Source organism: Gavialis gangeticus, unplaced genomic scaffold (assembly GCF_001723915.1).
Source record: "Gavialis gangeticus isolate Ggan-Ray unplaced genomic scaffold, GavGan_comp1, whole genome shotgun sequence".
NCBI classification, from domain to species: domain Eukaryota; kingdom Metazoa; phylum Chordata; order Crocodylia; family Gavialidae; genus Gavialis; species Gavialis gangeticus.
In genome coordinates, this window is record NW_017729027.1 from 15,249,556 (window position 1) to 15,263,139 (window position 13,584).

At 40.5% G+C, this 13,584-nt stretch overlaps 1 protein-coding gene across 1 annotated transcript in view; it reads left to right on the forward strand.

Annotated features, from left to right (window-relative positions):
• COL12A1 (collagen type XII alpha 1 chain) overlaps positions 1 to 13,584 on the forward strand; it is a 163,009-nt gene that overhangs the window by 126,552 nt on the left and 22,873 nt on the right. The window contains exons 53-60 of the mRNA XM_019520465.1: positions 1,456 to 1,533; positions 2,191 to 2,277; positions 6,026 to 6,079; positions 6,707 to 6,802; positions 8,293 to 8,346; positions 10,650 to 10,703; positions 11,824 to 11,877; positions 12,840 to 12,911. Coding sequence (XP_019376010.1) covers positions 1,456 to 1,533; positions 2,191 to 2,277; positions 6,026 to 6,079; positions 6,707 to 6,802; positions 8,293 to 8,346; positions 10,650 to 10,703; positions 11,824 to 11,877; positions 12,840 to 12,911 — 549 coding nt within the window. The remainder of the gene's footprint in view (positions 1 to 1,455; positions 1,534 to 2,190; positions 2,278 to 6,025; positions 6,080 to 6,706; positions 6,803 to 8,292; positions 8,347 to 10,649; positions 10,704 to 11,823; positions 11,878 to 12,839; positions 12,912 to 13,584) is intronic.

Consider the following 13,584-nt stretch of genomic DNA (forward strand, 5'->3'; position numbering starts at 1 on the left):
CCTACGAGGAGAGGCTTAGGGACCCAAACCTGTTCAGCCTCCACAAGAGAAGCCTGAGGGGGATCTAGTGGCCTGTTACAAAATAGTCAGAAGGGACCAGCAGGCATTGGGGGAGTCCCTGTTCCCCCAAGCATTACCAGGAGAAATAACGTTCACAAGCTGGCAGAGGGTAAATTCAAATTAGACATCAGGAGGCACTACTTCACTGTCGGGGCGGCTAGGATGTGGAACCAACTTCCGAGAGAAGTGACGCTGGCTCCTACCCTGGGGGTGTTTAAGACAAGCCTAGACGAACACCTTGCTGGGGTCGTTTGACCCCAGTACTTTTTCCTGCCATGGCAGGGGGTCGGACTTGGTGAACTGCTCAGGTCCCTTCCGACCCTACAAACTATGAAACTACTATTGCACCTAGACTATAAGGTTTTATAGGGCAAGGAATTAGGTGCCTGACTGAGAAATTTGATAGAAGAATACTCTTCAACTTAGCATCAAAAGTAGAATGAGAGCCAATGGATCAAAGTTGATGCTATACAAGTTTAGACTAGAAATAAGGCAAAAATTTTTGACAGTGAGAGTATTTAATCTTTGGAAGAAGCCAGCAAAAACTATGCTGGAATTTTTTAAGAATGGGTTTTTATAAGGTTTTAAGGAAAAGTCTATCACCATTATTATGCAGCAGGTCTTACCAGATGATCAAAATAATCACTTCTGGCCTTTCAGTCTAAGAACCTATATGGAAAATCTGCTGCTGCTATGAAAGTCATGTAAATTAGCTAATACAGTGGATCCCCAAATCTTAATGGATAATCAGTGTTAAAGTTTAGTCTTCATATAGGCCCTGATTCTGCAGTCTGACTCACACTTGCAGATCATAATTCCTGGAGAGGGTTTCTGGTGAGCACATGGTCCTCCTTCCAGGTATCAGGATGCAGGGTTAGGATGCTAGTAGTGGGAAAAAAAGCCTTTATCCTGCAGTCTATGTAATGGCCATATTCTATCTTCTGCCTTCATGCTGAACTATTCCCCACTGATGTGAATGGAAAGTTCCACACAGGAACTAACATATGACCCAAGTTTTGCAGCCCTTAAAGCAGGTCCAGATGTTTTTAGGCCAGATTCCATGCTGAAGCACACATACACAAGCAGTTAGCAGATGTGGTAATTCATCTGCATTCTTCATTAAGTGTTGTGAAATGTTTCTTGAGTCAGTGAAATCAGTTATCTTATGCCCCAGAACAAGTAGGAACCCAGCAGGAACTCAGCAGGAGTGTCAGAGTTGAGGAAAACCTAGTTCCAAAGATGTTTATTTATAAGCAGTTTTTTCTTCTGCTCTTCTGAAAGGCGAAATAATTCATAATGTTTCATTTTTAACTGCATTGATTTTAGGCTGTATGTCTGAGAACTCTTGAAGCTTTAACGCATCAAAGAATAAAACCATTTTTCTTTATTTTTCAGTTTGAAATTCAGAATTTTGACATAGTATGTAGTGCAGTTTGGACTAGCAGAGATAAATGTTGTGACCTGCCTGCTATGGTAAGTACAAGTGAACTCAGTGCTGCTTAGGAAATAATATTCATAAAACACTCAACAACTGTAATATTACGCAGCTATTCTGCCTTGTAGCAAGATACTATCTGAACCACAATTGTAAAAGCTTCTAGTACATAGTGCTGTAATCTGAAGTTTAGAATGTGCTAAAATGAGTCATCTGAAGCCTCATGGCACAAATATCAGAGTAGTAAGAAGCGTATTTTGAAGTTCAATAATATATAGCCTTTTAAATATTATGCACAAAATGTTAACATTTTAAAATAATTATCAGTTCTAAGACTGAACTTGAAAAAGAATACATTATTTTGGTCTTTGAAAACTGACTATTAAATGCAGTATTTCTTAACTTTGTAAGAGAATAGAAGGGAGCATTTAATTAGAGCATTTGAAATTCAATAGAAGTTGAGCCCTGTTTATTTTTGCCTTTGCCTTCTGTATTACTACCTTATGATTTTCCAAGAATATCAAAAACTCTGTAGAATATCTAGGAAAATGAGATTTTCTAGGGAACTGTTATGCATCAGTATAATGTTTCTTCAGGTTAGGTAATGGAGAACATTTTTTGGTAGTGAAAATAATATCTCACCAGCACAGTATTTTTTTTTAAATTGAGTCTGATGATTGTATTTACATTTTCAGAGGGATGAAGCAAAATGCCCAGCTTTTCCAAATGCTTGCACTTGCACACAGGACAGCATTGGACCCCAAGGACCTCCTGGACCTGCTGTAAGGGACTATTAGTATAGAGTTATTTTCTGGTTTTTGTGTTTTACTAAAGTGAGCCAATATTTGCTAGTGCAGGTGGAAACCAAACAAGCATATCCACAATGATTGGCTTAGACATCCCTATCTTACAGAACACTAGCTATTTCTGTCGTAGAGTTCTTTTGCTAAGCAGAAATGTTAGCCATCTAATTTGTGCAATAGCATGGGGTTTTGTCAAAAGGACAATCATAATAATAGGAGGAGTCAAGATTACCAGATTTATGTTTTTAAATAACTGTTTACTTGATTAAACTTTGAGAACCTTTATAACTTAAAACATAGCAGGCCAGATTCTGTTATACTTACTTATCTGAATAATACTGGAGTCTTGCTTAGTTCTCCTGAAGCCAGTCTGATTAGCTACTCTGTGTAAGGTTGGCATAATTAGACCTTATAGAAACCAAATCTTCCTCCATTTGTTTGAACTTTGTATCACAGGTGTCTGTAGAGGGTGTGCAATTGCTTGATTTTTATATGGCATTTAGTGTCAAAGCTCTGAGGAAATGTCCTAGGCATACATTGGGTGCTGAGAGACTTGTAGTTCCCTATTCCCAACAGACATTGGGTCCCAGGGATTGGGAGATGAGCTGCAGTTTAGAGTTGCTGTGTCTTTGCAGCTGCTCTCCCCCTAGCCCTGCCCTTTTCTCTTTCAAGGTCCTGTGCTGTCTTTGGAATGGTGGGGTGGGGGAGAAAGGGAGCTTGTCCTGGGGGTTTCCCAGCTGGTGCTGGAGGGTGGGCAGGTGGATTGGAGCCCCTTCAGGGACCAGTTGGGCAGCCCCCAGAATGAGCTCCCTCCTCTCCCTTCCCCACTCCCATTCCGAAGACAGTGTGGGGAGCAGAGCTTGGCTCCATCAACCAGCCCTGCTTCCGGCTGTGTGGACAGACATTAACGAAGGTGCTCTGCATATAATGAGGGTTCAGAGTGTCACCTGATTGGACATTTTTAAAGAACTCTGCAGCTGTGTGCTTCTGTCTATGCGTGGCTGTAGAGCGCTTTCAGTGGCTGATAGCATGACAAACTGTCACATCTGTCAGCACCACTGTCATGTCTGTCGGTACATTATGCAGCAATAGGAGGTGAAGTGGATACATTTGCTCTGCACTAACCTTTGCTTGGTTAGATTTAGGGAAGCTCTGTGCTTTTTCTGCACAGACCTCCCCAAGACAGGAACATATAAATGAGGAGATGATGCACAAGAGTTGGCTTTTCCTGAACAGTTCCCTGCAGATCTGTATTTCATTTTACATTGGGGCTGCAGAGTAGCTGCAGTTAGCTCTACAGAATTTGGGAAGGAAGAGTGTAAAATCCTGCCTCCACAAGAACCAATGGAAGTTGTGCTCCTGCCAGACAATGCAAGTCAAAATTTCACCCAAAGAGAAGGATTCTTTCCCCTGTCAGGTTGGGCAAGGAAAATTGTGGATAGTGGTATGGCTGGGTTCTGCAAATTGGTGTGTGTGTACATGTACGTGTGCATGTGCATGTTTGACAGAGAGAGAGATCTCTCTATTTTGATGCCATCATAAGTTAGGAGTGCTGTAATTAGCTATATAAACATCCTTCCTCTCAACTGTCTCAGTAAGCTAGAAGTAAACACATCACAGTGACTTCATGGAGTTCTCTGTCTCCCAGTCTCCATCCTGGATTCCAGATGGGATGGAGTTGGTTAACCTAATGTAATCATTAAGGAGAAAGAGCTTGTAGCCCTTGTCTCTGTAGAACTGGGATGGGCCCAAAAATGTTGTGTCATTTTTTTCAAAGATAAATAACAATGTTCATTATAACTAAAAATAGAATTTGCAGTCTTATACTTTCATTTGCCATTTCCTATAAATAGAGTTCCATTATGTCTGAGATCACTCTGAGTGAGGTATGCTGTTTCTCAAGACAAATAATACATACAGTAAAACCATACTATTCACCCTAGTTTTTCCCATATAATAAAATCTTGACATTGGATTAGCACATCAATATTTAACCGTGTTGAAAGTGAGCCAGGATTGTGGTAAATTTGCATTCTGTCTCTACCAAGATCCAATTCTTTACTGAAAACATAGCTGGTCCATGTAAGTCAGAAGCTAAGATCTGGACTTGCTTCTTTTGTATTTCTATGTTTTTAAATTTTTCTCCAAATAGCTGTGGGGATTATTATTATTAAGCTTGTAAGAGATTTTCAATAAGACTGACTTGGAAATTTGTTCTTACAACATTTGTTTGTTATTTTGAGCAGTATTTCAGTGACACTTTATATTAGTTTTGTAAATAAACTCGAACTATCAAAAGTATTGGATAATAAAACAAAAACCTGGGAAACCGCAAGGTGGTCTGTGGAGAGCAGAGAGCTTCGTGATTCAGCTCAAGTCCATAGTCAGAGTACAACTTGGCCTCCTAAAAGGTGTCCAAACTAGGTGTCATCATGAAAGCCTTCAAAAAGTTCTGGCTCCACAGGCTGAATTGCAGAGAGCCTTGACTGGGCAGCATGGCCCAAATGGAAATCTTAGGTAATAAATTCCTGAGTGCAAAGAGAAGTGACAATTTTTGCCTGATTTGGCCCCTAAAAGCACTCTACAGCCACAAATACACACCTGAATATGCTTTAAAAGGGCCTGATCCTGTGCCAATCTGAATCCTTGTTACATACATTAAAGCTCCAATTCATCTGCCCCACCTTCCAGCACCAACTGGGCAACCCCTAGAACAAGGTCCCTCTGCTCCCTTTCTCCCCTCCCATTCTGAAGATAGCACTGGGGCTAGGGGAGGGCTTGCAGCTGCTCTAAACTGCAGCTTGATCTCCCAACCCCTAGGACCCAACAGTGAGCATCTGTTGGGTCTGGGGGATTGCTATAACTCATGGCACTTCCTGTGTACAGCGGGGAGCTGCATTTCTCTCTGCACCCTAAATTACTTAAGAACTATCAGTAAGGCAAGAGATTAGGTCATTTCACCAAAGATTCCATCTCTTTCAAGGCAATAAGACTCCCCACTCCCAAAATGCTTCACTTTATTAGAGGGATGCCAGTTTATTTTCTTCCTCCTTGTCCATAGAGGGCAATCTCAGGGCAGGATCAGCACTGGTGGCTGTGTGGTAGAGTTTCTGCCTAACACGTGGGAGATCCAAGTTTAAGTCCCAGTTGAGGTGAGTGAAGTGACAGGGAGATCTCTGGTCTTGCATTGAGACTCATGGGTCCCACAGTCTATCAAATGCTACTCTTAGAAGTAGAAAGCTCACTTACATAAATTCCTGTTTTTCTAAATATCCTCCTGGGTTCTTTTAGTTCACTGAGAATTATTTTATTATTTTGGGCCTGGTGTTGCCCTTATTCTTGCATTAATGTTCATTGCAGCACCATGCCTACAGCGGTCTGCTTATTTCAAAGATTTGTGTGTGGTCAAAACTTTGGTACAGTTGGCTTTACCATGGAATAATATTAAGAAGTTTTAAATAAAAAATCCTTAAAAACCACTTTGAATACAAAAAAAAAAAGCTTGAATGCAAACAAGAAATCATCCACAGATTGGATTGTATTAACCATGGTCTCAACAGGTACTAAGGATTCTGATCTCATTACCTGAACTAGCAGTTACGTGGAGTCCCTCTAGGTGTTAACCACCTTTTTCATATCAATTGTTTATCTATCCAGTTATGTTAGAAGTGTGCTCTTTCCCTCCATCAGTACACAAGCTTATTTTCTTTTCAACTGTATGTTTTAGGGTGGTCCAGGAGCTAAAGGTCCCAGAGGTGAAAGGGGTTTGAATGGACCAACTGTAAGTATCTCTGTGAAATGCATCCATAATTTTATGTGCCCATCTCCATGAATATTGTATATTAAAGTCTACAGGGACCTAATATGTACAGCTATGAGAGTGTATACATTTTATGAACAGGAATATGGTATCTGGCATGTATATATAGCACATTAAGAAAGAGAACATATATTTCAGCTGTTTTTTGTTGGATCTCAAAGTCCTGTGCCTTTAGTATAGGAGAACCCCAGACCATGTGCATCAGAGTGGGAATGCTAACTCTGCAGCATGGCTCCCCTTACTTCGGGAGCTTTGTACAAACGGGGAAAGCAAGCAAGCCTTTTCTCTCTGTGATGGACTCTCCTCCATACATAGTAGATACTAGTGCCTTCATTTATGCTGCCAAATGTATAGAATGTATCAGCTTGATCCTGCAGTCTTACTCCAGTAACATCTCCTATTTACTACAAAAGAAGCATTGATCTCCCTGCAGTAGAAATGCTGAGTGAATGAGGATTTGCAGGAATTCCATGTTACTAGAAGTATATACGCTTATTCCTATGATCCAGGGTTTCCCATGGGTATGTGCATACTGAGCTTTTGGAAGAAAATGCCGTCTAATGTCTTTTTTTATTCTGTTTTTTTAAGGGACCAGTTGGTCCTCGTGGTGACATAGGTCCACCAGGTCCTCAAGGTCCCCCAGGTCCACAGGGTCCCAATGGGCTTTCAATTCCAGGAGAACCTGTGAGTAGCCATTCTGAATGAGTGAGTGAATTTGGAAACAGAAACACTCTGACATTATGGTGGTGGTTTCTATAAGCCTCTACCTACTAGGTTTCATTATTTCTTTTTTTTTTCTTATTCATTATTCATTATTTTTCCTTTCAGCTCTTTATTATTTAAGTTGGTCACTTTTAACTAATATTGTAGTTTTACAATACATGAGAATAAAAGTACATGAGAATAAAAATTAAATTCACAGAGAATCTTTATGAAAAGACAGAATGGAAGGATTTGTAAGATAATGTAGATTTTATCTGGTATCAAGTCGAAGGAAAAGCTTCATCAGGATGGCTCATGGATGCCAAACATCATGAAAAACTAAATACATTCCTTATATTTGTGGAATGTAATGAATATTTTTGTTTTGTCTCATTCAATTTGAAAGACTTTGAAAAATGAAAACACCAAAAAACATGCTACCTGGAACTTGTCATCAGATTAGTTTTGAGAGGCTCTAATGTTAATTCTGAGTCTCATAATTTTATTTGTAATACCAATTAGTGATTTATATTTATTCATCAATTTTGTTTATTAATATTGAAACACTTGATTGCATCACTCTTTCAAGCACCATGAAAAGTGTTAGAAAAGCTGTTAATGCTGTTCCTGTTACCAGGCAGGCCAGTATGGAAAATACCTGTTTTCATGTTTTCTCAAATGGCTAGACTTTGGTATGAAGAGAGGGTGTGGAAATGCCCCACCTCATCATGTGCATACTCAGCTCTTAGAAGAGACCATGGCTTAGCACCTTTTTTATTCTGTTTTTTTAAGAAGTTTATGGGTTATTTTTCTTAGGTAAGCATAATGTCATATACCTGAGCAGACCTGTGAGGTCTTTCAAAGACTTTCCCCTAAGTGGACCAAAATCCATTGACTAAATATAGAAAGATGATGGGATAAGGAGAAACCATTATCTAGTTCTGTTCTCCTGGCAGAGGCTAGCATTGCTGGTTATACTGTTGAACAGTCCCTGCACTCCAGGGTAAAAATATATCCAAAGCTCTGTGTAGGGATATAATTAGATGGGGTAAAATTCCTTTTGCCCTCTTTTTTCCCTTATTTGTTCATGCAGGGCCAGATAGATTTTTGTTTTGTTAAGCTTGGGGTATTAAACTGTAATAGTAAAAGGGTTGTTGATTTAGTTTTGTGGCCCTGGTTGACAGCTATGATATTAATTTACAGGTATTTCTATAAACCTTGTTAGTAAAATGTCAACTGGAATTCATGCATTTTGAAAATGTATAAATTCTGGCTGAGAGTGATTATTTTTCTTGTAGTAATGCAATCTCCTATGAACAGATACTTGGTCATATCACTTATGTAATATGTAATGTATTGTGATTTAAATATTCATTCATTTAGTCTTCTTGTAAGAAATATGGAATATTCGTTTATGTCAGACACTTTGCTACTGTAATTTAGACTCTAAGTACTGTTTATAATGACTATAGGGTCGCCCAGGGATGAAAGGTGATGCTGGACAGCCAGGGTTACCAGGCCGGTCGGTAAGTTAATTTTTATAATGTGATTCTCTTTTAAACCTACAGCAATGTATAGGGCCTCTTCATACCTTTGCAGCTTTCAGGAATGGAAGCTAATGTTCCTTATATGCTGCTTAGGAAATGTATTAGGTTTGCATATGGCTATTTGAAATCTAGGGAATATTAAACCATTTAAGGGATTTGGAAGTATGTGCTTATTCCCATGCTCCATGGTTTGGAAAAGATATTAAATACATCTTGTTTTCAGTTGTTCAGGTTTATTGGTGCAGTGAATATTTTGAAACTATAATTTATCTTGACAACAGTGCACAATATTTGTACTGTCCATTCATGGTCCTTAATCTTCCCATGCAGTGACGTAAATGGTGCCCTATGTATGAAACTAGGGGTGCACCAATAGAGATACTTTGGGGCGATACCAATGGCTGATTTTTAATGAACCATATCCGCTGATACCAGTCCGATTACCAATATGCAGCCCAACAGCTTGGAGACTAGCGTTGGGCTGGTAAGTCTGTTGTGGGAGAAGGGGTGGCCAGGAGGAATGGGAGGTGGTGGGCAGATTGAGGCCTCCATAGTGAGGGAGGGAGTGGGGCTGAGGCTGGGGTTGGAGCAGCCACCCCACAATTCTCTGTAGCCCCCCAGTAGTCCCCATCCCAGCATCACTGCTGCTCACCCTGAGTACAGTCTGGGGCAACATCCCCACCAGGAAGAGCCTGGCACCGCCTCTGGCCTCAGCCTGCAGTGGCAGCCCACCCTTGCCCTACTTGCAGATCTGGGGGTACATGCCCCCCATGCCCTCCTGGGGTGTATGCAGCAGTGGGAGCTGTGCCCCCCCGGTAACCCTCAGATGAACTGCTTATGGCTCCATCCCATGCCCTGTTCTGCCCTGCCCTGGCTGGTCAGCTCCTGCACCAGCCCCAGCCCTAGCCCCAGCCTCAGCCCCACTCCCTCCTTCATCATGGGGGCCTCAATCCCCTTCCTCACATTCCTTCCTTCTGCATCTTGCCTCTTCTCTTTCTCCACCCCTTCCCCCTTAATAGACTTCCCGCCCCACCATTGCTGGTCTCCATGCTGTTGGGCTGATTGCTGATACTCTCAATTTTCCTTATATTGGTGCTGAACCAATATGAGACTGGTGCTGAACCAATATGAGACCAATATGTATTGGTGCACCTCTATATAAAACAGAGGTCAGTAAACTGAGATGCCTGGGGATCTCGTTTTCTTTACCTGTTCCATTGGTCATGACTGTGAAGAATACATATTCAGGAGGTATAAAATGTCTGGTAGGAAATTACCCAGGACTGAAGGGGGGGGGGCCAGGGGAGGAATAGAGCAGATGGCACGAAGGCTTTTTCCATCTCTAATTTCTTGTAATTTTGGTTCTGACTCTGCAAGGCACTGAGCACCTTTTGGAGATGGTGAGTGCTCCTAGTTCTCATCAGGCATTCTGGTGCTTGATGGGGGAGGAGGGAGAAAGCATTTTAATTAGAGCGGTTACTGGAGAGTTGCTCTAATTAAAATGTTGCAGCACCATGTGTATTAGGTCCCTGTGCATTTTTAAACAGCCATTAGATGGTTTAAGTGCCCCAGTGAACATTTTTAAACTTGCAGGGGCTTATGCACATGATGCCGCAGCAAAACTAGAGTGTTCTAATTAGAATGCGGAGCAGACTCAATTAATCGAGTCTGCTTCAATATGTTCAAATTAGAATGCATTGGAGCATGTGTATAGGCACCCTCTGTGATTAACTTCAGTACTTGTTTTTTGACACATAAGCTTCAATAAAAGAGACAGTCTGAACGGTGCAAGATGTGGCAGCAGATCATTAAAAAACAGGAGAGGAAAAGAATAGTGTAAATGTGAAAAAGGGGTAACAAAAGGAAGTTGTAACTCGTGTTTCATCAGAGCCCCCCTTTTGAGAGAAGACTGTCTCATAAGCAGAGTTCTATACCAAGTGTTTACTGAGTAGCTAACATTTGTAAGCCATGTTTCAGAAGGCTATAAAAATAGTTCTGTTTTATGGTTTATGGTACCCTTTAAATCTTTTTAAAATAGAAAAAATACAGTAGACCAGAGAATAAGGGGTAAAGCATTTTGCTTTGTGTGGTTAAAATGTAGCTGATCTTTGGGAAAAGTTTATTTATGTGTTTTATTTGTATGGTCAAAACACAGTGTCAGACTAATTTGGATGCTGTAACATATTCCATTGTACAGGAATATTCCATTGTAGAGGAGTGTTTAGCACATCAGAGGTATCTGTTCTGGCTTGTATGAATCTGCTTCTTTTTTTTCCCCATAGGGAACCCCGGGTTTACCTGGTCCACCTGGCCCAATGGGACCTCCAGGTGAAAGGGTAAGGTTTCTTCAGTTTATAGTGCTGTGGCCCAGGAAACATCCCTTTTCTGCTGAGGTTACTCCAGTTCACTAACTAGCCTCTGTGATTCCCACATTCCCAGAGAGAATTGGAGAAGAATCCACTTACTGGGATCTGTGAATGCCTGCTCTTCTGATGTTCTTCCTTCTATTCAGTTGTGCCACTCCTCCTCACAACTAAGTTGGGCATAGCCAAGGGGCAGGCATACTCCTTCAGAATCTGCCTGTACCAATTCCACCATTAAGGCAGGACTTGCCTCTCGATGCTTGACCTCAGTTTAGATGGCATTTCTTGATTGCATTAAGCAACTGCTTCTGTTATTATTTGAGAAGCTTATTCTCTATTCTCTAGGTAAAACACTCTTGTGGATTTTCTCCATATGTCAAAAGGATCTGCTTACACTTTCCCATTGCCTTTTGATTTGTGATAGCAGCCAAGGGGCAAAGATCTCATTTCTAACAAAACTTTTTTGAAGTGAGAACTCGGTGGCTTCACAGAGAGGAATAGATTGTGCTGACCAGTGTGCTGATAATAGAAAAGGTGACTCATTTGAGGGACAAGAACATCCCTGTCATGGTAGGGAAAAATAGGATAATAGATCCTACCTCTATTCACTGACCGAGTTGTTATGATTTCTCCATTTAGTAATATAGGACCCTCATGCTTACACTGCCACATGGGGCATTAGGGGAAATTGTTGGCTGAATAGGCCCCTCTCTTCTTCATGTGTCATGACTCATCTCCTCAGTTACGCTAGGTCAAACCTGTGATTCCACCTCTGGGAAGGGGACAGTGGATTTCTAGTCCTATTTTGGCCACCATTGGAAAGAAGGTACTTTAGACTCAATGTGTCAGCAGCTCCTGAGGCTCTTTTAATATGGGGGGAAACTGTTGTTCCACAGGGATATTTAACTGGCATTAATAGCAGCACAATTTGCTTGTAACTGACACGTTACATTAGTGGTTTTGAGATGTGTTTCAACACACTGGTATTCTTATGAAGATCATAGTTATATGTAGCTCCATGGTTGTAAAGGTAAATAGATATAATCCTAGACCTGTCCATATTAATCAGTAATTATTTTAATTGTTTTAATAGGGTTTCACAGGAAAAGATGGTCCCACAGGACCCAGAGGCCCACCAGGACCAGCAGTAAGTATAATCTTGTATCCATTATGCTGTGAAATAAGATATATGTAGCTTCTGTGTTCTCAAAACACAGAAACAGATCATTTGAAGCCTCTATTTGAGGGAAATTTGCTGTTGAAACTCTTGCTAAGTGGATAACTGCTAGCAGCATAAAACTGTGTCTACTGATACTACTAGGCTTTGATTCTGCTTAGTAGCAGTTTCATACTGGTTTGAAACTCTTGACTTCTGCAACTGTAAATAAGAGCAGAAAGGGTCACCTGGCTATGCTTTAGCAAAAATTAATTATGAACTTTGCGTATTGTGATCAGATCCACTGAAACTCTAAAGTACATATTCTGTAGTTGCTGCTGGATTATAAAGAAGAGAGAGAAACAGGTCCTGTGATTACACAAAGAAATTAAGAAAAATCAGTAAAGAGAATACTGGAGTAGTCCTGGATATTTTTAAATGGTTAACTTTGCTGCATATCAGAATATATTTGTAACTAGGCTGGATACTGTATTAGTCTTTGATTTGTTCACGTTTATCTAAAATCACTAGATTGAATTCTGTTGTCCCATTGACATGTCTTTTTTTGTGCCAAGCACAGAACTGTCACACAAAGTTATAGGGCCGGACTATCTGACCTTCATGCAGGAGACACTCATGAAAATGAGTCCTAAGGCATGTGGGAACTTTTCACCATCCGTCTAGGCCATTCTCTGCATCTTTAAATACCTAAAATCTTTCGAAATCTGGCCTTATGTAAAAAACAAGATCTTGAGTACAGATGAATTATTTTTCTGAAAGGCAGTTTAGTTTGTAAAACTGAACTATATATGACAAAAAAAGTAAAGATATAAGTAATTTTCCCTTAGATGTTGCTTGTCACTTAAAGATATGGCAGATTTCTGAACCACAGTCAGCCAGTTACACTCAGACTAGCATGTTCTTTCTAGCATTCCTTTTATTTTTTATTTTAGGGTAACCCAGGCGTTCCAGGAGTAGCTGGTCCAAGTGGAAAACCAGGGAAACCAGGAGATCGCGGATCACCAGTAAGATAATGATACCTTTGAAGCATCAATACACTCAGACTGTTGATAAACATGAGACTTATCCCAGCTTTAGAATATTAGTGTCAGTTGTGCCAGTCACAGTGGTTAATATATTGAAGCTGAGCTAAGACCACAATCCTCATTTCAGACAATTTCGGTTTTTCAGTACATCTTTTTGTTCAGTTTAATAGCTGTGGCTGGAAATTGTGGTTACTGGTTTCCACTAAAAAGAGTGCAGACTGTACGTGCCAAGACAGATATTTCTACACTGCGTAAACATCAAGAGCTAGGTCAGCAGAATTACTGGAAAGTGTTTTTTATAGTAAAAAGTGGTATGCTGCTGAAGGTGGAAAATCTTTGATAATGCCATATGATTATGGTTGTTTGAAAATGTTTGGGTTTTAACAATGTGATTTTAAAATTACTTAAGGACCGTGGGTTCTGTTCACAACCAGAACCCACATTGGAAGGGAGAGGACAGAAGGTGCATTGCCCCAGGAGACATTCTGTCTGAATCAGAATGTCATTGCTGAGAAGGCACATGCCAGTGCAAGAATTGTGACATCCTTGAAAAGCATTTCCTTGTGCAAGCCAGCATGGAAAGGGGCCAGAGCCCTCTGTCATGTTCTGTCATAATTATATACATACATTTTATATATATATATATATATAT